The 20820-nt window shown below is 47.2% G+C and overlaps 2 protein-coding genes across 3 annotated transcripts in view; both read left to right on the top strand.

Annotated features, from left to right (window-relative positions):
- The window catches only part of smc3 (structural maintenance of chromosomes 3), a 30346-nt gene extending 24090 nt beyond the window's left edge, over nt 1–6256 (top strand). The window contains exons 25-29 of the mRNA XM_060046463.1: nt 364–576; nt 2412–2603; nt 3036–3213; nt 4036–4142; nt 4920–6256. Coding sequence (XP_059902446.1) covers nt 364–576; nt 2412–2603; nt 3036–3213; nt 4036–4142; nt 4920–4991 — 762 coding nt within the window. The 3' untranslated portion in view covers nt 4992–6256. The remainder of the gene's footprint in view (nt 1–363; nt 577–2411; nt 2604–3035; nt 3214–4035; nt 4143–4919) is intronic.
- A 7068-nt stretch (nt 6257–13324) lies between these two features.
- Nucleotides 13325–20820, top strand: part of rbm20 (RNA binding motif protein 20) — a 43451-nt gene continuing 35955 nt past the window's right edge. For both annotated transcript variants that reach the window (XM_060046462.1, XM_060046461.1), the window contains exon 1: nt 13325–13878. In XM_060046462.1, the coding sequence (XP_059902445.1) occupies nt 13727–13878 (152 nt within the window). In that variant the 5' untranslated portion in view covers nt 13325–13726. The remainder of the gene's footprint in view (nt 13879–20820) is intronic.

Below are 20820 nucleotides of genomic sequence, written 5' to 3'. Positions count from 1 at the left end.
CTGGTCCTGCGGGGGCTGATGGGAGAGCTTGTGCAGGGCAGGCTATTGTTGTTGCCGGGTCTGCATTGAAGCGGGCAGTTTTCAACCCATAGAGCGCGGTCAAACCCTTACGTTTCTACTGCTTTTAGATAGGATCTGGACAATTGACAAATGCAGTTTAGTTGAATAGATGCAAATACTTGCCCATACTAAAGGATTATCTCTGACTGAATTGGATTTTATTTTTTTGCAGATGGTAAAAGATTTTTTACATGCATACATAATCTATGAATTTCTGCCGCTGCTTCACCGGTCGACCGCCTTTTTCCCCCAGTCCAACACGTGTTACTAAACCCAGCCATCATCCTCCCTCTCCCTCTGCAGCTGTTCCGTAAGCTGGAGCAGTGCAACACGGAGCTGAAGAAGTACAGCCACGTCAACAAGAAGGCCCTGGACCAGTTCGTCAACTTCTCGGAGCAGAAGGAGAAGCTGATCAAGCGGCAGGAGGAGCTCGACCGGGGCCACAAGTCCATCATGGAGCTCATGAACGTGCTGGAGCTGCGCAAATACGAGGCCATCCAGCTCACCTTCAAGCAGGTAGGCCGAAGATAGCTAGGATAAGATGCTACATAACTTAGTACTATAACTAAATACGACATGCAATAAGTAGGGTTGGGTATCGTTTGGGTTTTATCCGATACCGGTGCCTACTCGGTACTTTTCAAACGGTTCCGGTACTAAAACGGTTCTCGAACCGGTACTTAAAAAAACGAAACTGCACACACTTGCATACATGCACGACTTGTTCTGAGTAATAATTATATTAATATTAATTACTTGCTGAAAGCAGGCAGGCACGCATCATGGCGCAACATTATTGCCAAAGTCATATTAATTAACACGCACGCACGCACGCACGCACGCACGCACGCACGCGCGCGCTCATTCAAGTTCACCCACTACAACCTGCCGATCTTCAATCAAAACAACATCAAGTAAGCGATGCCGCAGCGCGTTGACAAGTCCGTCCCGAGTCTCGAGGAGCCCATAGGCTTTATGGTTTATATGTTTGAAAGCCGTGACACAGACACACTCTATTACCAGTTGGCCTGAAATACCACGCCTCGCAGTCATGGACCTATAAAGAAAGTCGTAGTCGTACCATGCGTGTTTAGCGCAACATTGAAAAGGGTCCCGTCTGAAACAGTGTCGCGGAGCGCTGCGTTCCGAAATACACCGGTATGGCGGCCGCGGTATATAACAAAAGCATTTCCTAACGAAAATACACACCGTTATTCAGTCTGAACCGGTATAGCGCCCAGCACTAACGCAAGTTGACGCCGCAACACCATGGGGGCGGGGCAGGGGGCGTTAAAAAACGCCAGGCACCGTTATGAGGAACCGAAATGTGCGTTCTTATTCGATCTCGTTACAACCGTTTACGTCGGAACCGGTTCCCTACTGGAACCGAGTTTCGGTGCTCAACCCTAGCAATAAGTGTGTAAATGAAGTGCCAGCACAGACGACGTACAACAAGTAGGAGGGGACGGACAGGGTAGGCTATGCACAGTCTTAAGTATCAAAGATGGTGTCAAACCGGACTGGCAGACTGTCGCCCCCTCTCCCCCTGATCACCACCGCCAAGGCCTCCGTCCAACACATCACTACCCACCCGGGCCCCTTCCCTTGGCTTCCAGTTGGGAGACAGCCCGCTTCCTTTGTAGGCCTTCCTCGTCGTTCATGGTTGAGTCATTTTGCAAAATGCTTTTTTACTCTGAACAGAATATAAAGTGAGGCTGTCAAATACGCAATCCACGATGTGATCCACCGCATGAATTCCATGCGGTTTCTCCGAAATCGGAAGACGAGGTTAGAGGTGCGTCGGAGGCACATCACAAAAATAGGTGCACTGAAGGAACAACGGTAGTGCGCATTTGGTGTGTTAGTACTGCTGTCCGACCTCAGAGAAGCGCTAGGACTAGGTGTACTGTAGTCCTGGTCCCTGACCGCAGGGCAACACGGTAGAAGATCGACGGACACAAAAATGGATGGCAAATGGACTGCATTTATATAGTGCTCTTTTGTGACCAGTGGCCGACCAAAGCGCTTTTATTGCCTAACAATCACCCCATCATGAACACACTCACACACCGACGGCGGCGTCGGGAGCAGTTAGGGTGAAGTGTCTCGCTCAGGGACACCTCGTCACTCAGCTAGGAGGAGACGGGGATTGAACTAGCAACCTCGCGGTCACCAGCCAACCCGCTCTACCTCCTGAGCTACCGCCCGCGAATCCCCAAACGAACATCTATTGTTCACAACCTCCCCCCCCCCCCCACCAGCCGTCCCTGTAACGACGTTAACACGCCCTCCTCTTGCCCCCCCGACTCCTCCTCCCTCCTCCTTCCCCCCCCCTCCTCCCCCCCCCCCAGGTGTCCAAGAACTTCAGCGAGGTGTTCCAGAGGCTGGTGCCGGGGGGCAAGGCCACCCTGGTGATGAAGAAGGGTGACGCCGAGGGCAGCCAGTCCCAGGACGAGAGCGAGGGCGGGGCCGACGGCGAGAAGGGCTCCGGCTCCCAGAGCAGCGTGCCCTCCGTCGACCACTTCACCGGCGTCGGCATCAGGGTAGGCCCGGCTAACTCGTCTTCAGTTGCCACGGCAACCCATCCTTTTTTTTTCATCTTTTTATTTGGGATGGGTTTACAGCAGTCAACACACTCTACACAGAATGTCCGTAAACCCCTTTTCCTTCCATCAACACAAACACATGCATATCTGCAACCATAGGTCTCCATGCATGCACATATACAACACACACTCAGTATATACCAAAAAACAACAACAATAACATCCTAACAATACTATTATTAATAGTAGAAATAATTACAAGACAAAACCAAAAACCAAACATCCTTCTGATGTTGTGGCGTCTGTCGACGCCGCTGCCCCCCTGAATGTTCCTCGTGGGACACCGAGGTGACGGACGGCAGCGTCGCAGACCACGTGACCTCCGCCCGGCCCTCTCTGCGTCTGACCGTGTGTGCCGGCGGCGTGCAGGTGTCCTTCACAGGGAAGCAGGGGGAGATGAGGGAGATGCAGCAGCTGTCCGGAGGTCAGAAGTCCCTGGTGGCCCTGGCCCTCATCTTCGCCATCCAGAAGTGTGACCCCGCCCCCTTCTACCTGTTCGACGAGATCGACCAGGCACTGGACGCCCAGCACAGGAAGGCCGTCTCAGGTGAGCAGGGCTCGATGCTCCTGGGGAGAACCTCCCACACGCGGCGTCCCTGTGTAACGTACAGGCATACTGATGTGTTCACTGAATTCCAAACACCTGGGACACCGTGCAAGTAGGGCTGGCCCCAATTATCCGAATATTCGAATACTCGTTCGGAAAATTAGTATTCGAAGCTTGAATCAGTTTTTTCACGTAGCTGTATGCTACGTGACGTTACCAGTGCGAGGGAGGCAAACTATAAGCGACACCAAGCAGAGGTGGGGGAAGAATAGATATCTTGTTTCCCTTAACATTATAACACAACAATTAGCGGGATCTCGGGAGGAAAAGTAATGCTTAGCGAAATGCTAACCTTAGCTTAGCTGTATGTTTACGTTCGCTGTACAGCGCCGCGCCAATCAACTGTGACTGGCTTGCTGCAGAGCGTGAGCGTCTTGCGAATACCCGGTCAATATAATGGATATAATATGGACACATAAGACAATCAATATTCGGTATTTGTTATGGATTTACTGTACAAATTCCCTGAAAAGATGCACGTTCCAGGATGAATTGAAAAGCCTGTAGCCTGACAAAGACCTGGACTCACACCCCCACGACCGTGTAGTCACATACAGGCATAACTACGTGTACACTAAATTCCAAACACAGACGACATCATGCGAGTAGCACGACTAGGACCAGGCTCTGTGATGAAACACCCAGCACCCACACACTCGGCCTCCTTATTCTCCACACGGAGGTAGTGAGTCGTTTAATGTTGTGTTGAGTGGATGTGTGATTACGGATGTTAACCGAGGACGTGGTTGTTCGGGCGTTCAGACATGATCGTGACGCTGGCCGGCCACGCCCAGTTCATCACCACCACCTTCAGACCGGAGCTGCTGGAGTCGGCAGACAAGTTCTATGGTGTCAAGTTCAGGAACAAGGTGAGATATCCCCCCCATCAAACCCCACCGGCACCACCTCCGGTCACACGCGGAAGATCCTCTGCGTGTCATATTTATTCAGCGTTTCATTTCACAGCATTAAATGTGTTAATTTCTATACAATACATTTGTTAAAAAGTAGCCTAAACGCTATAACAAGAACACGTTCAAATGAACGGATTTGCACCAATTAAAGAATAGTAAATAAAAATTGTATATTTGAAATCGTGAAATGTAACCAAGAAAGGAGGTGGTGGAGAAGGTTGTGTTGTGTTCATCCCCTCGAGGGAGGCAGTGGGTCAGGAAGTAGACCGGGAGGACTGGCCACCAGTAGGTGGTGAGTGTCGAGGTGTCCGTGAGCAAGGCACCTCACCCTCCCGACCAGCTGGGTGTCGCCTTGCATGGCCGACGCCATTGTAGTGTGAATGTGTGAATGAATCGGTGAATGGTGGGCGATATTGTGAAGCGCTTTCAGTTGCCAGAGGAAAAGTACTGTTTAAATGCAGTGCATTTACATTTGGCGTCATTTAGTACATTTTTCAGAAGGAGGAGAAACGACAATATTTCGCTGTCGTCACAGTAAGGAAGTGCATAGATACAAGTGGTAGGCACTTACACGCTAAGACGCTACACAAGGCTAAGTACTTTCTTTAAGTGCCGGTACGTAATTGACTATTCACTGTGCATTACGACCGGGTAGTTGAAGGTCTGGGGTCTCTGGCCTTCGTCGTTTCTCCCCGTGTGTGCGTGTGTGTTCACTGCGCGTGTCTTCTCCAGGTGAGTCACATCGACGTCATCTCGGCGGAGCAGGCCAAAGACTTTGTGGAGGACGACACCACCCACGGCTAACCGGACCACCTTATCCTGGACCTGTGTTACCTGGCAACAAACCCTCCCCCCCCCCCCCCCCCCCCCCCCCAAACCCTCAACCCCCTCAGCCTCTCCCCGGGGAGTCCGTACGACACGGCATGTACCTCCCAGAATCCCAGTACAAAGCACCCCCTCAGCCCATTAAATACACTCCAGGGCGCCTCGCCATTGGTCACCACAGGACATCGGGGGCTCCGGGGGCGGGGCTTTGTGGGGGGGACAGGGGACTTCTAATTGGCTAAATGCAGTATTGACGGACATTCTCCAGACCACCGAGAAGGGGCGCGTTTGAGATTGGAGAAAATAACATGCTTTTCTTTATACACACACACACACACACACACACACACACACACACACACACACACACACTAGTAAAGTGTATCTATCCGCTCGTGGTGGACGTCTGTCCATGTGTAGAGTTGTACAAAATATTTAGCACAAGAACCGTCAGAGCCCACTGTACGCCGCAACCATTCCCTCGTCTTTTCTAACCGCCCTGTTGAACCTCCTCTCGCAGTCCCACTTTTATAGCAGACTTTTGGTATGCCCGTGTTTAAAGAGAGAGTGCCAGAGTAGAGTCCCCTCTTGGCTTGTTTTTTAGATTCCATTTTTTAAATCCCTGGCTGTTCATACGCGTCGTCGTTCCCCCTCTGGATCAGAATGTATTGGTGTGGCTTCCGATCGGCTCTGATACACGTTGGGACAGTTTTAAGAGCATCGGTGAAGGTGGTCGTTTTCAAAAGCAGAACCATCCTGTTAACTACTTTGTTTTTTTTCCCCTCGAGGTTCCTGATATGTATAAGGTTTTTATATTTTGTAATGCTATGTTAATGTGTGTGTGTCATTACCTGCCATATAGTAGATATGTTATGCTGTTTTTTTCTTATTTTTGTTTGTGTCGTGGTGGATCCCATTCAAAGTCACGTCGGTTAAAGAGTTTCAAAGCACTATCCAGTTTGGCTTGTTTGTTAAACGCTCATCGAATAGAATATTAATCTGTACATTATCGGATTGTGAAGCAGAAGCTAAGATCTGTAATTTTTCTGCAATTCTGAGATCGTATTGACGTTGGATTGGTTGACTGGATATAAAAATGAAAAGTATTTTGTAATCAGGTTTTAGTTTTCACAATGCTTTTGTTCAACTTTGCAATTGGTTCTTGTTACAAAATTAGAAAAAAATAAAACGAACTAAAAAGTTAATAATCCACAAATAAAAATAACGTTGTTTTTTTAAAAGAATGGAACACTGTTCATTTTGACCACGTGGTGGTGCTGTAGCACTCATAGCAAAAATACGATGCTCAAAAACATACACGGACAGATGGTGTTTTACTGTTTGTGGTTGAACAGCCAATGTATGAAATGTTATTCAGAATGAAAACATCCTTGTAGCTCTAATAACTCTTAAAATATGATTTGTAGTATCTGACATTTTCTCAAGGCAGCATATGAGAGCAGGATCTAACAGACTTCTCGCTGTCTTCATGTCTAGGGTACATTTTCCTTTTTATATTTATGATGCGATTAAATTTTGTTAGCTGGGCTGATGCATGTGCTGCTTTATCATCCCTTCCGGCAGAGCCGCCATTTTAGCCTGACGTCGCCACACGGTGACGGCAAATGGGAAAGGTCACGACCTCCTGTCGGATACCTGGGACAGTGAGTCATGCTCCATAATTCTGTGGAGCTCGGGAACAGAAAATCTCCCTAGCGTTAGAGGGAGGAGGGTTACGTCCTGTTTGAACCTGGTATGTAAGGAGGGCAGTTGATAGTATCCAGGTAAGCTTACCAGCTATTGTTAAAGCCATGTGTTTTTCATATAATTGCACTAAAGTTTAAGAGCCGCCCATATCTATGTCATTTTTGGCATCGTATTACGCGATTCAAGACGAGTAATGCCCCCGATGGGTCTCATCCAAATGTGTACCGATCTAGAGTTACCGCCGAGCGTTCTGACCGGCGACGTGGGCCCTATCTGTCACCTTGTCCGATGACCGAAGCTTTAGTATCAAAGATGGTGTCAAACCGCCAGACTATCCTCTCCTCACCCCCCCCACCCCCAACGGTCCCCCCCTGACTGCCCCCACCACCGCCACCACCACCACCACCACCCCGGACCCCGTCCAACCCCCAGTATCACTATCCACCCTTCCCCATGCATCCTTCAACACTCGCTCAGCCTTTAGCCCTCTCAGGGCCTGGCGCACGCCGCCGCCCCCGCACAATAAACACCCCGGCCTCCCTCCCCCCCCCCCCCCCCGCCTGCCACCGTTTTGGCCTCCGTAGGCCGGGGGTCCGGAGAATGGAGATCCTCTTCGGAAACAAAACGGCCCCCTGGACATAAGGCTGCACCGGCCCCAAGCGGCCGACCAGCTCATCTGTGGGGCGACAGGTGCCCTGTGGGACAGGGCGGGGGGGCTGGCTTCCGTTATCACAGGCCCCCTCTGTCTGTGCGCTCCCTGGAGGTCCGTCTGCTGGGACTCGGTGGGTCATGTCTGGTCGTCGTTTGGTGTCGTCGTCTTAGTCTGTCCGACGCGACCATTTGTCAGGTCTTTTCTTCTGCGCTTTTCTTTTCTGGTCTAATCGGTTCCGTCTTTGCTCAGTCTGTCTTCTGCTCGGGTATTTTGCATTTTATTCAATCTATCCCTGACTAAATGTCTGTTAGGATTATATATAAATATATATATATATATACGTAGCTCGCTTTGTCTCTGTGTCTGTCTGTCTCTGTCTCTCTATCGGTCTGTGTTTCTCCCTGTCTCTCTCTCTGTCAGTTTGTCTGTATGTCTCTCTCTGTCCGTGTCTGTCTCTGTCTCTCTCTCTCTCTCTTTCTGTCTCTGTCTGGGTGTGCATCTCTCTCTCTGTGTCTCTGTCTGTCTGGGTGTGCATCTCTCTCTCTCTGTGTCCGTCTGTCTGTGTGTCTGTCTCTCTCTCTCTCTGTGTCTCTGGGTGTGCCTCTCTCTCTTTCTCTCTTTCTCTCTGAGCTCCATCCTCCATGCGAGAGGGTTTCGGGGGCGTCCTTGCCTCTCACTAAACGTTTGCACGTGCTACTGCAGGGGGCGGTGCGAGTAGTGGCCCCGAGAAGACAGGTGCTCACGGGGCCCCGGCCGGGGCGTTAACCTCCCCCATCTCACTGGTGGCCTGGGGGGCGGCGGGGGGCGGGCTTGGTGTGACGCTAACCCCATGGAACCCAGGGGCCAGAGGTCACAGACTCCTGGGCTCCCAACATGCGACCCCCGTCCTGCCTACACGGTCCAGTCACGGGCTCACGCTGGTTCCCAACGTGTGTATGAAGACGATGAAGAAGTCGTCATAAAGTTCACGGCCGCGGTTCACCTTCACATTGACCTGGAGCCTCTGTAAGACCGTGAGGTGTAGTGTCTGCCTGGGGGGGCTGGGGTTTGGATGATGTACTGAAGGAGAAGAAAGTCGTAATGAGTTCAGACTCAGAAGTCCGAACGTTACCAAATATGATAAAGTTATTTTAGAAATACTTAAAATAAATATGTTAAATGTGTGTTGGAAGAAACAAAGAAAATCGGTATTAACCCTTCACAACGTGATGTCCTGGTACACAAAAAAAACCATTGGTATTACACACAGGATGTAATGTTGCTGGATAATTACCGTGGGAAGATATGTATATAGCAAGTCAATATGAACCGTACAATATATGTTGTGTTCAGATTCCCACAGAGACGTTTTGAAGGTTAGAAGTAAAAAAATTATAATAATTGCTCATTAACCTTTTAACCAATACATGCAAAAATGTTTTAGACAAATCACTTGGGAATTGAACATAGAACTGTCTTAATATTACGGCCTATATCTAAACAATTGCTTCTCAAGATCATCATGCCAATATAGATTTTTTCATTTCTAACTTTTCCGCCTTTTCTCTTTCTCCTCTACATTTATTCCTCTCTTCTTCCATCCCTCTCACCAACGCAGTACAACGGCGCCTGTCTCCCGTGGTTCAAGGGGCCAGAGTCCAGGGTCAAACTCAAGTCTGTGAAACGTTGTGGTGTTCATAAACTCTTCACTGAGGCAGGCCCCTCCACCGACTCCTCCGCATGTTGTTGTTGTTCCAGCTGCCCTAACCGAGAGTAGTAAACTCCCGCTGCGATCGCGTGCGTTTTGTGTCACTGTGTAAATTTAGTCGCACGTATAAAAATGCAACTGCCGCCCCCCCCTCACCCCGCCCCCCCCCCCCCTGTTGGAACAATGGCATTTACAGGGCGTCCTGAGCGGGCCGGTGCCCCATTCCTTTTTTAAGCCACTTTTATGAGGTCATCCACCCTTTGAAACCCCACTGCCAAATGCTGTCCTAGGGCTCTGAAGTGGGGGTTAGCCACGGAGCCAGAGAACAGACCAATATCCTGCAGTCCGACGAGAATGCCTGTCCTTAAAAAAAACATTGGAGAAGATTGCGCTTCTGTGGATGGGCTGGTTTTAATGCATATGTGTGTGTGCGTGCGTGGGAGGTTTTGCATGTGCGTGCGTAAGTGGGCTTTGCCGTCTATTTAAAATGGATTCCTACTATCCCACGCTGCGGCTATTACCACGGCTGACCTTGCGTGTGTGTGTCTGTGTGTAAACGGTTGTGCGTGCGGCATGTGGCCGTGTGTGTGTGTGTGTGTGTGTGTGTGTGTGTGTGTGTGTGTGTGTGTGTCGTGACCTGCTGCATAGCGTGACGTGGTCGGATGGCAACACGTGGATACCGGGCCTAATGAGGCTAAAGGTAACCGCCATTAGAGGGGTCTTGATTAGGCTCTGAGCCCCCGGCTAAATAAGTCTGTCCATGTAACGTTAAATCCGCCATGGATAAAAGCATTCCCGTCTTTATCACGGGAATTCCCAATTCGGGGAATGGCATCGCCAGCTGCATCGTGCCATCTTCTGGAAGACCCTGTCGTGCGAAATGGAGTGGCAGATTCATCGCTCAATGGATTGTGTTTGTTGCCTCTGGATTTTGATTATTACGGCGCTTAGCATGGCACAGATACATTATATACCCTTTGCCATTTATTTTGTATAAATTATAGATTTATGTGGATGACAAAGCTCTTGTATTCAGCCCAAAACCACCAGTTAATCTCAGGTCACCTTCTCTTGACGCCTCCTAAAGTTGACCACATGGCCGTAGCAGCAGTGCATCACTGGTGACCTTGGGTGTTTTGAAAGGCGCCTCTAAATTAAATGTATTATATTATTATTATCACTCATTTCTCACAAATGAACTTCCACTAATGCAGTCAGACGGGCCTATACAGTATATTCCCTCTTTTTCAGATTATGATACATAGTCTATAGTGTTACCCATTGCCCGGGAAAGATACCACGCAGCATAAAGCCATAAGAGCAGTAGATTGCCCACACTGAAAGCGCCATTCGCCCCAATGACTGTAGGGTTCGTCTGCTGGTGTTTAGGGGAGTTTGAAGTCAAGGACACCTCAGAGAGCGAGGAGGGCCCCAGAGGAACGGCGCTCTGACCTCCCGGCCGTCAGCTATGCAGGATCAAGGGCGATCTCAGCGCACAGACCCTAACTGTTTTTGTAATTAGGCACCCCTTTTCCCCGCCGTGCTTAACGCGATCCTGCGGGCTGGCCTTCTAGAACACCCTACATACTACAGTGGTATCTGGTGTCTTACAGGGCCTAAAGATACGCCTAGTGGATGTATGCATGGCGGAGGGGAGGGGGGGGTGTATTGTTAGTTTGCCTCTCTCCCTATCTCTCTCTGTCTCTCGCTCTCTCTCTGTCCCTCTCTCTCTCGCTCTGTCCCTCTCTCTCTCTCTCTGTCCCCCTCTCTCTCTCTCTCTGTCCCTCCCCCTCTCTCTCTCTCTCTGTCCCTCTCTCTCTCTCTCTGTCCCTCTCTCGCTCTCTCTCTCTGTCCCTCTCTCGCTCTCTCTCTGTCCCTCTCTCTCTCTCTCTCTGTCCCTCTCTCTCTCTCTCTGTCCCTCTCTCTCTCTCTCTGTCCCTCTCTCTCGCTCTCTCTCTCTGTCCCTCTCTCTCTCTCTCTGTCCCTCTCTCGCTCTCTCTCTCTGTCCCTCTCTCTCTCTCTCTCTCTGTCCCTCCCTCTCTCTCTCTGTCCCTCTCTCTCTCTCTCTCTCTGTCCCTCTCTCTCGCTCTCTCTCTCTGTCCCTCTCTCTCTCTCTCTGTCCCTCTCTCTCTCTCTCTCTGTCCCTCCCCCTCTCTCTCTCTCTCTGTCCCTCTCTCTCTCTCTCTCTGTCCCTCTCTCTCTCTCTCTGTCCCTCTCTCTCGCTCTCTCTCTCTGTCCCTCTCTCTCTCTCTCTGTCCCTCTCTCTCGCTCTCTCTCTCTGTCCCTCTCTCTCTCTCTCTGTCCCTCTCTCTCGCTCTCTCTCTCTGTCCCTCTCTCTCTCTCTCTGTCCCTCTCTCTCTCTCTCTCTGTCCCTCTCTCTCTCTCTCTCTGTCCCTCCCTCTCTCTCTCTGTCCCTCTCTCTCTCTCTCTCTGTCCCTCTCTCTCGCTCTCTCTCTCTGTCCCTCTCTCTCTCTCTCTGTCTCTCTCTCTCTCTCTCTGTCCCTCTCTCTCGCTCTCTCTCTCTGTCCCTCTCTCTCTCTCTCTGTCCCTCTCTCTCTCTCTCTGTCCCTCTCTCTCGCTCTCTTTCCCCAGAGGAATTTGTCAGGTGTTGGTGTGGCTTTGCCGTCCGTCACTGCGGTACAAGGTGTAGATTGAGGAAATGTCTCTCTCTCCGAGTGAGTGGTTGCGACCATCTTTACACTTATCTGTCCGTCTGTCCATCCGCCTGTGTTGCTGTACATTCCCTCTGTTCAGTATTCAAGGCGGAGGCAAAGTAACCACATGGTTTGTACTATATATTTGAACAATTCTGAAAACATACACATGCTAGCATTCGCGTATACACAGACACACACATAATCATATACACACACTTACTCATACATTCATATATACACACTCATACACACACACACACACTCATTCATCCATGCACACACACTCATACATTCATGCACACACACTCATACATTCATAGACACACTCACATATTCATACACACATTGACACACATACATAGACATATACAGACACACATGCATTGACATACACAGACACATACATTGACGAACACACACACTCCCTCTATTGCACAACAGCCATAACCCCACCCCGATCGTGATTTATTACAAAGGAGCCCGGCTTGGGGCCAACAGATGTGAAACCCCAGACAAGCGGGCTGCAACCACGAAATGTGAATCATCTGACACGCTGTCCGTAGCCCTGTGCTCCAATCACACCGCAGGTCACACCTTCCTGACACCCAGCAACTGACTGATGGCATTCCCCCCGCACCGACGCTCTCACTGGCCAGCCGCGCCAGGGTGGGGGGGGGGGGGAGTGCATGAGAGAGTGAGTGTGTGTGTGTGTGTGTGTGTGTGCGTGTGTGTGTGTGTGTGTGTGTGTGTGTGTGTGTGTGTGTGTGTGTGTGTGTGTGCATTGATGGATTTGTGTGTGTGTGTGTGCATTGATGGATTTGTGTGTGTTTATGAGAAAGATTGTGAATGAGAGTGAATGTGTCTGTGTGTATGACTGTCTGTGTGTCTGTGTGTGTCTATGTATGCCTGTGTGAGTGTGTGTTTATTAATGTGTATGAGTGTGTGTCTATTAATGTGTATGAGTGTGTGTCTATTAATGTGTATGAGTGTGTGTCTATTAATGTGTATGAGTGTGTGCCAATGAATGTGTGTGTGCCTACGTATGTGTGTCTGAGAGTGTGTGCACCTAAATATGTCTGCATTAGAGTGTGTGTGTGTGTGTGTGTGTGTGCACCTAAATATGTCTGTTTTAGAATGTGTGTGTGTGTGTGTTTATGTTTGTCTGAGAGTGTGTGCACCTAAATATGTCTGTATTAGAGTGTGTGTGTGTGTGTGTGTGCGTGTGTCCCGGAGGTGATAATCAGCAGTGGCTGGGGCAGGACAAGGGGGGTAGCGTCACACTCCGCTCTCTGTTGTCGTGCTGCACGGAGCTGTCCCAAGCAGGGGTGTCCCAATTGGTCGCTCAGGGCCTTGCCTTCAACTCAGCCCCCTCCTGCCGTCCGGGCCCCCCCACACGCCTCACGCCTCCCCTCTGTGGTTCCCTCTCTCACTCACGCCTCCGCTCCCCTTCGGTACAAGACCTGCTTGCCTTCACCTCCACCTTCTCTTTCTGACACTCAGGGGGAAGACTGGGCGTAGGAGTGTGTGTGGTGTGTGTGTGTGACAGGGCCTTGCGGTGTGCGACAGCGCGGGAGAGAGAGAGTCAGGAGCTGGAGGTGTGGGAGGGGGGGGGGCAGACTGCGACCACTGCTGCTGTCCATCAGGGGGGTGGGAGGCAGAGACAGAGCCCCTCTACTCCAGCTGGCCGGCTTTTACTGACGGACGCCAGAGCCACAGCAGGAGGGAAGGGAGAGAGACAGATAGAGTGAGAGAGAGACAGAGAGAGTGAGACGGAGAGAGAGAGAGACAGAGAGACACAGGGAGTGATTAGAGAGAGGCCTCACCTGGATCCATTGCTTTAGCTTTTTGTATTTCTGCGGAGGGAGTTGAGGTGATTGTTTAGTCAGCCGTTGTGGTGGTGGTGGTGCTGTCGTTGGAGGTGTTGGTGGTGGTTTGGGGGCGTACAGCAGGTTGATTTCGGGGTGCAGGGGTGTGGTAGAACCCCAGGGGGTACGGGGCAGTTTGCTTTGCCATGCATCAGAACTGGGATTGGAGTGGGGACATACAGAGGCACGTTGAGACTCTGAAGGACAGCCAGGCCAAGATGTTGGGAAAAGGCTTCGCCGGTGGTAGTGGAGGTGGAGGATACCCGGTGGCCAACTCTTCCGGAGAACCCCTGCAGAGGTGAGTACCAAACCCCTTAAGTCGGGCTTCCGCACAGTTGTCACGGAGCTTTGGAGAACTGGAGCTGGTGGAATAATGCATCGGTTCGAGTGGGGATACAACACAGCTGAGAACACAGCTTTCCATTGAGAGATGTGGTTTGACGGGAAAGATGTTTGGAGAGAAGTTGGAATTTTAATCACTGGGTGAAAGTTGCTGGGATATCTTGGAGTATGTATGAAGCATGTGGGAGTATGGTCCAGGAATGGTTCTGCATCGAAACTTGCACCTGCAGGGCAATTCCTGAATGCAGTTCTGTGCTTCTTTATTCCCTGTTAAGCACTGTATAACTGTAGTGCATGCTTTGAGCAAACTACTTGATGAAAAACAGCAATTCAAGGAAAATCCGTGAATCTATTGTGTATTTTGGTTTTAATGATTACTTCAAATGCATGTGAACACTAAAGAAGGATTTGGTTATATCTTTGAACTGTTAACGTTCGCAACAGCATCTACATCATCAGATACAATTTGGCAAGTCATAAATGACTATTGTGGCTTAATAAGAATTAAATCCATGGTAGCATAGAACATTATCATTTAATTTTCATGGTAGTGTACTCTAATATTTTTTTTTCTATAGTATCTCAGTCAACCCTTACACATCAGCACAAGGCTGAATTTCAGAAATAAACGATAATAAAATATAGTTATAAGAAAGAATAAAAGACTGATGCAATATTCTAATTTACCTTTTGACCCTGCTTAAAAAGTACTACAGAAGAATAAAAAGTGTCTCCCTGGGTTAAAAGTCTTTGCCAGATCATATATTTTGACTTCTTCTGGTATATCAATATGAAAAGGTACGGAACCAAGTCACATTTAGTGATATTTACAGAATTTCGAAAGTTTATTGAAATATTTCAACAATATTTCAACATTTACTTAATGTTTTCGAAAATATCGACGTTTTGTTGATTGATATGACCTGACCTGAGCAAATAGGTACTTTAGGCAATAATCATGCATTTAATTAATCGTATACCTTTCATGGATACCCTCAAATTATAACGTTAGTATTTGGTTTGTTTAGATTTAACCAAGATGATAGCACATATAACAATTGAACATTAATCCAGCGTGTATCCAATACCTTGACACAGACTAACATAATAGTTGAAGACATATCACAATTGAACAGTAGGCCTTATTGCATCAAAATAGAAGCTGAATTTTATAGAAGAATAGAATTTTCCAGTTGTACAGCGCCAGTTTACTGTAATTTGATTGCGGTAGTATTCTTGAATAATGCCCTATTTCTTTGGATTGAAAATGAACTTGTCATTCTGTAATACGGTAAGTACATAAAACTTCACCTTGACTTGCGGCCTGAAAGAGGGTTGATTGAGGCCTGACTTTCCCCCAACGGTTTGGTTTAGTGATACAAGCCACAGATTTAATATTGGTCTTTTTTGTCACAATAGAAAAGAGTGAAAGTAACCTGGTCAATTTGTGACTTTTTGTTGGTCCTTTAGTGGCTGTGCGCGTGAGGCGCCCTGTTTGTTGCTTGCTGTGCTGAAAAGTGAAAGGTTAGAGGGCCCATGTATGGCTTTGCACGGTGCTGCTTCTATTTTAAAACATCCACAATTTATGTGTTAGTGATGCTCAAGCAGGCATCAATCATGTTTTACAAGATTTGGTCGTCTTTGAAGTCAGTGCCTGTGAACGACTGTGGTTTTGAAGGTAATTTTTTGAAGCAACTGGAAGGTTCACTTTTGATTAACAACTAAAAATGTTGTAAAACACCTTGTTTTTGTATGCTGTCTTTCTGGTGTTTTAAAAATATTTTATTACGTTGTCATTATCAACCTTGCCATTCTAATCCTAAAGTTTTCAATACCGACACATGACTTGTCAATATATCGCGGCAGTACACAGTATCGTCTCTGTCTAAATAGAAGCCTGCACAAGTTGCTGAACATAATTCAGAAACAGAAAAAGATATGTTTTTGTTCCTTTTTAACTGATTAATTGTAAAAAAGGAAAAAAAGTGAATGAACAAGCAATTCCCTATTGTCTTCACTAGCGTAATCTGGCAATCAATGATCTATACTCCATAGCAGCTGCTTTGGTTTTTAATTGTTTACTTGGCAAAAAAACATGTGAGAAGACAGTCTTTATGTCTAAAGTAACGTGAGTTAGGGACGTGTCGTTGGCAGGGTCAGTGGTCTGATCGAACCCTGACTGGGGTCTCCGCACCTGTTACAGGACGCAAGCCGTGCCTTTACACATTTACACATTTAAACATTTAAAACGTTGTCTTCACTGATGTGAAAAACAGCCCTGCATCCGGTGAATTTACCACAGCTGACAACAGTAAGCCTGGTTGCGTGTATTTTGTATCAACAAGTTTGACAGCCGTTTTGACCCACTTGACTTGCAGACAGTTTCCTCTAGGTTAATGGCGGAAAATAAAGTGTTAGACTGTGAATTACGTTATAGGCTACTCTATTATGCCAAAGAGCCTCACACTTCAACATCTGGCTACTATTTCGAAGTTTGTCGGCATAGTGTGTGAAAAACATAAAAGGAACGATTTTTTCTGTATCCCTCTTTGTACAGATTTAACAAGGGATAGTATCTCTGTCCCGGTCTCTTTGTACAGATTTAACAAGGGAAGTTCGGTCTGTCTTTGTACTGTATCTAGCGGTCCAGACGGTCTGTTCATCCATCTTGCCGTCTGCAGCCATCTTCACACCTTACAGTATTGGGTAGCTGTTGCTGTGCCAATTGATGATCAGCCTCTAAACTTTACAGCCACTTAGAAAGCCCTGTTGTCTATTTCAATGACCCAATAAAAACGAATTACACGCTTCATTTTTCGTTACACACAGCTAGGTGTTTTCAAAAACCTAGTCTTCTGTGTCTCCAAATGGCAATTTAGAATGTGTACCATGTGGTATCCACTCGGTCTTGTCTAACCGAGTACTTCTCAGCAAATATATAAGGAGCCAGCCTGTGTGATTAGCATGACGGGGCTAGCCAGCTCCTGGGACAACCCCCGCTTTTCTGGGAAACTTTCGGTCACAACTGATAGCACTCGCTGTTACATTCCTTCTTCAAAATGGCTAGCCCTCAACTCTATCCTGTGAGTACGACAACGTGTACATTATTGTCACATACTGTACACATTCACATGCACGACATATGGCTACAATGGCTTGGAACCTGCCTGTGTGCTAAGTGCAATGGGCCTGTTGACGCGTAGCAGCACATGCGGCTAACCTCAACGTTAAATTGCTGACCGGTGGCATGGCGCACAGTGGGGGCCCTAGGGGCTAGCCATCGGCCCTTATTTCTACCGCTGCGGCTGTCCCAGTCATGGGGGCCCCTTAATGTCCTCACATATAGCCACAAATATTTCACACTGTGTGCTTTGTCCGTCCGAAACGGTTAACGTCGATGGATGGATTTCAGGCATCACCGCAGAAAGATACATTCTGGGTTTGAAGCAAAGATAAATTACACAAATTTAGAATCGAAAACGTGCGATGACAGACCCTTCACACATTTCAAGCGGAGACATTCACAGCTCGACACATTTGTCTGACAGATTCGGTCTGGGTTATTGACAGATACAATATCTACCGATGACAAAATTGTTAGGGACAGTGATTTATTTGTTGCCATGTTGGTACATTTAGAAAAGGATATCGTTTTTTTTATAAATTGCTGCACATACAAGACTGATGCAGCTTTTCCGGTCTCAGCTAAAACTGACCTGGCCGCTATTCCTGGATGAAATCCCCAGGGGCAGGCCTAGATATCGTGGATGAAACGTATTCTCCCAGCATGGCGTGAAGACATGGTGTGCGAGCTAGGGTGACCACACGTCACTGTTTTACGGGGACTCTGTTCCTGTCTCTGGGGTCCGATCCTCGCCTGAAGGTGTCCCCGGAAATGCCCTTGATTAAAATAGATAAATGTTCTAAATTTATGAATCGATTTTTAAAGTGCATTAGATTCTAGCGTGCTCATGAGTATTCATTTTAGGAGGGTTAAAGGTGTCAATCTTAAAGACTGTGGTGCGACCTCGCTAGGCCAGGTCTAACTATCGCCCTAATACCATAAGCAGGTGGGTTCTTAAACTGTATCAGTACAATATGGAACGATTCCTTATAACAGCTACTTGTTTTGCTGAGATTGTAAGGTTAAAACCAATTATTGTCAACAATTGGGCATGAAAGGACAGATCTTTTACCACACTACTACATTGACCCTGATAAGAATAGGCAAATGCCCCCTTTTTTTTATTTCTGAAATAATAACATCAGATATTTCGTTGATATATTCATCGCCAAACTACAAATGTCCCTGTTTTTCATTTCAGAAATCTGGTCGGCTTAGTGCAAGCACACTTATTGCGCCCAATCCAACTATGATAGACTAACTAAAATACTCAGCATACTTCATAATCAGCTAATACATTTTTTGCATGTAGGCTTAGAAATGATTGTGTGTGCAATAGATTTGCTTCTGTAATTTACAATTGATTGTGATGTGTAGCACTTCATTCCCTATGCTATTTATTTTTCATTAACTGCCTGACATAAGAAATCATTTGAGTTAAACCTCAAGAATTTGGCACTATTGATGCAAGTAAACTAAAACCTACATCTTTGTAAGAATAAAAATGTTGCATAGCCAACGCTTACAAAAGCAGTATATATAAACAATATCATTACAACAATTTAAGAATTAATCATGGGTAACTATTCCCTGGCTGGCTATGTATCATGTTATCAAGAGGCTTAGATATCGACCAAATTATGCCCTTGGCTATGTTGCCATTTTGCGAGCAGAGATTATGTGATATTTTATACCTCGATAGTATTAAATGACGTCGTATCTTCATACCAGGCTATCACTGGCATAACACTTGTAAAATGCGAGTGTATAATATTGCCCATGTCTCATATAGGCTGACCCGTGGAAAGTTACTCCGCGATTCTAAATTGGAGAAAGAGAAGAGGTTTATTTTATTCTGAGACCTGTTTTTTCAATTTAAGACTGTGGTCGTTGCAGCAAGTCAAATCCTGTAACAACGGCCAGAGTTCTATTGGATTAACTCTTCAACACTGCCTCAGGTTTCTTAACGCTACAGTAAATGCACTGGCACAGTGTAAAGGTCTTGACATAAACGCAAGCTAAAATTAAAGGTGCTGGTCATAACTAATGAAGTGCCTTGAGGAATATGAGGGACGCAGGCTGTGAACACAACCTTCAAACCAATACAGGGCTTTTATTGGCAGTTAAAATAAAAAAACAAGGCATAAATTGGACACAGGACAAGGGAGATTGTTTGACCTTTTATCTTGGTAGTTGTATATAAATTCAGTTCCAATAAATTGTTTGTACTGTGAATAATATGCTTATTATACAGTCGTAGTGGGTCCTAGTTTGCGGTTTTTGCATTTTGGTGATTTATTAAACTTTAATAAGTGTCCATGGCTCTGAGATGACGGCCCTTGATTTATGGTTTGTGATTAACCACTCAACGGGCTGGACTCCTGATGGTGGCTAACTAAGCTAACACTAGCTACATGAAATCTTCACAACACAGCCTCATGTGTTAATCTGACATGTTTCTGAAATGAAGTCACTGGCAGTTGGGCAGTTGATAGTCAATACATCAACAGTATTTGATGTTATAATTCTGAAAAAAAAGGGAACATGTTACCATTTGACCATTCTTATCATTTTAAATGTAGTAGGCTTTTATAGTACATAATTGGAGAATTACTGTTATGCCTGCTACATGCCCGATAGTGTGATGTGTTTTACATTTACGTCTTTATAAACCAGCCCAAAACAATCTGAAGCCGGCTACTGGATCAGGGAATCCTTCTACATTGTACTGATATTGTCTATGATCGTTCAGGCCTGATCGTTCATATAGGTTTGCTGTGTACCGGGACTATCAGAGACACAGGTGTAATCAACAACTGCCTTTTCCCATTTAAAAAATGTACAAAATATTGTAAAAATCCCCATGCTTATTGATCGGGGACCTTTCCCTGAACGAGGGTCTGGTCACACTACCCTTGGGCAAGGCTGCACTCTAGCCTCAGGCGCTCTCAATGCACCATCCAATGAATGTACTGAATGTACGGAGCACTGGGTGTATGTCGCTGGCTACCCCCGGGCTGAACGGCAGAGGGCTGCATCGGTGGTTGATAAGCCTTGTCGCGGTCCAATCTACCGCAGGCAGGGTAGCGCCCAGCCACGGTCCGCGTCTGAAGGCGGGCTCCGACAGCTGAGCGCCCGCTGCTGTGTGTGTAGCATGTGTGTGTGCTTATCCCAAAGGCATGCCGCTTTAATCTCTGACTGCTACCCCACGAGAGCGGTGGACGCACGCACACGGATACGTTTACGCGCGTGGTCGTGGACTGGAACCACGAGCAAGCACTGCTTGTGCAAATAACGCTAATATATTAAACACTAAAGATGACGGATGTTAATATAACCTATTTGCACCGGATTAGACAGTGTGTGTGTGTGTGTGTGTGTGTGTGTGTGTGTGTGTGTGTGTGTGTGTGTGTGTGTGTGTGTGTGTGTGTGTGTGTGTGTGTGTGTGTGTGTGTGTGTGTGTGTGCCCGCACACTTTATTTTCTTATGGACTTTAAAGAGCGTCTCCCCAGCTATAATTTAAAGCCTCGCAAATGAATGCTATTATGTGGTGATAATCTCGCTGCTAAGACGCCCAACTTTAAATGTAGACAGCACAGGGCCCTCACAATGATCCACCTTCGAAAGGGACAGATAGAGAAAGAACGGCAGCAGGGGATACACTGACTGAAAGGAATGTCTGGCTCTCAACCCCTCCCTCAGAGACACTAGACATGGCTGATAAGAGTGTTGTGTGTCTTTTGTTTGACGTAAATATAACTACTTATAATACAA

This window comes from Gadus macrocephalus, chromosome 3, assembly GCF_031168955.1.
Source record: "Gadus macrocephalus chromosome 3, ASM3116895v1".
In the NCBI taxonomy this organism is placed as follows: Eukaryota; Metazoa; Chordata; class Actinopteri; order Gadiformes; family Gadidae; genus Gadus; species Gadus macrocephalus.
This window is presented reverse-complemented; position numbering and strand designations above follow the sequence as displayed.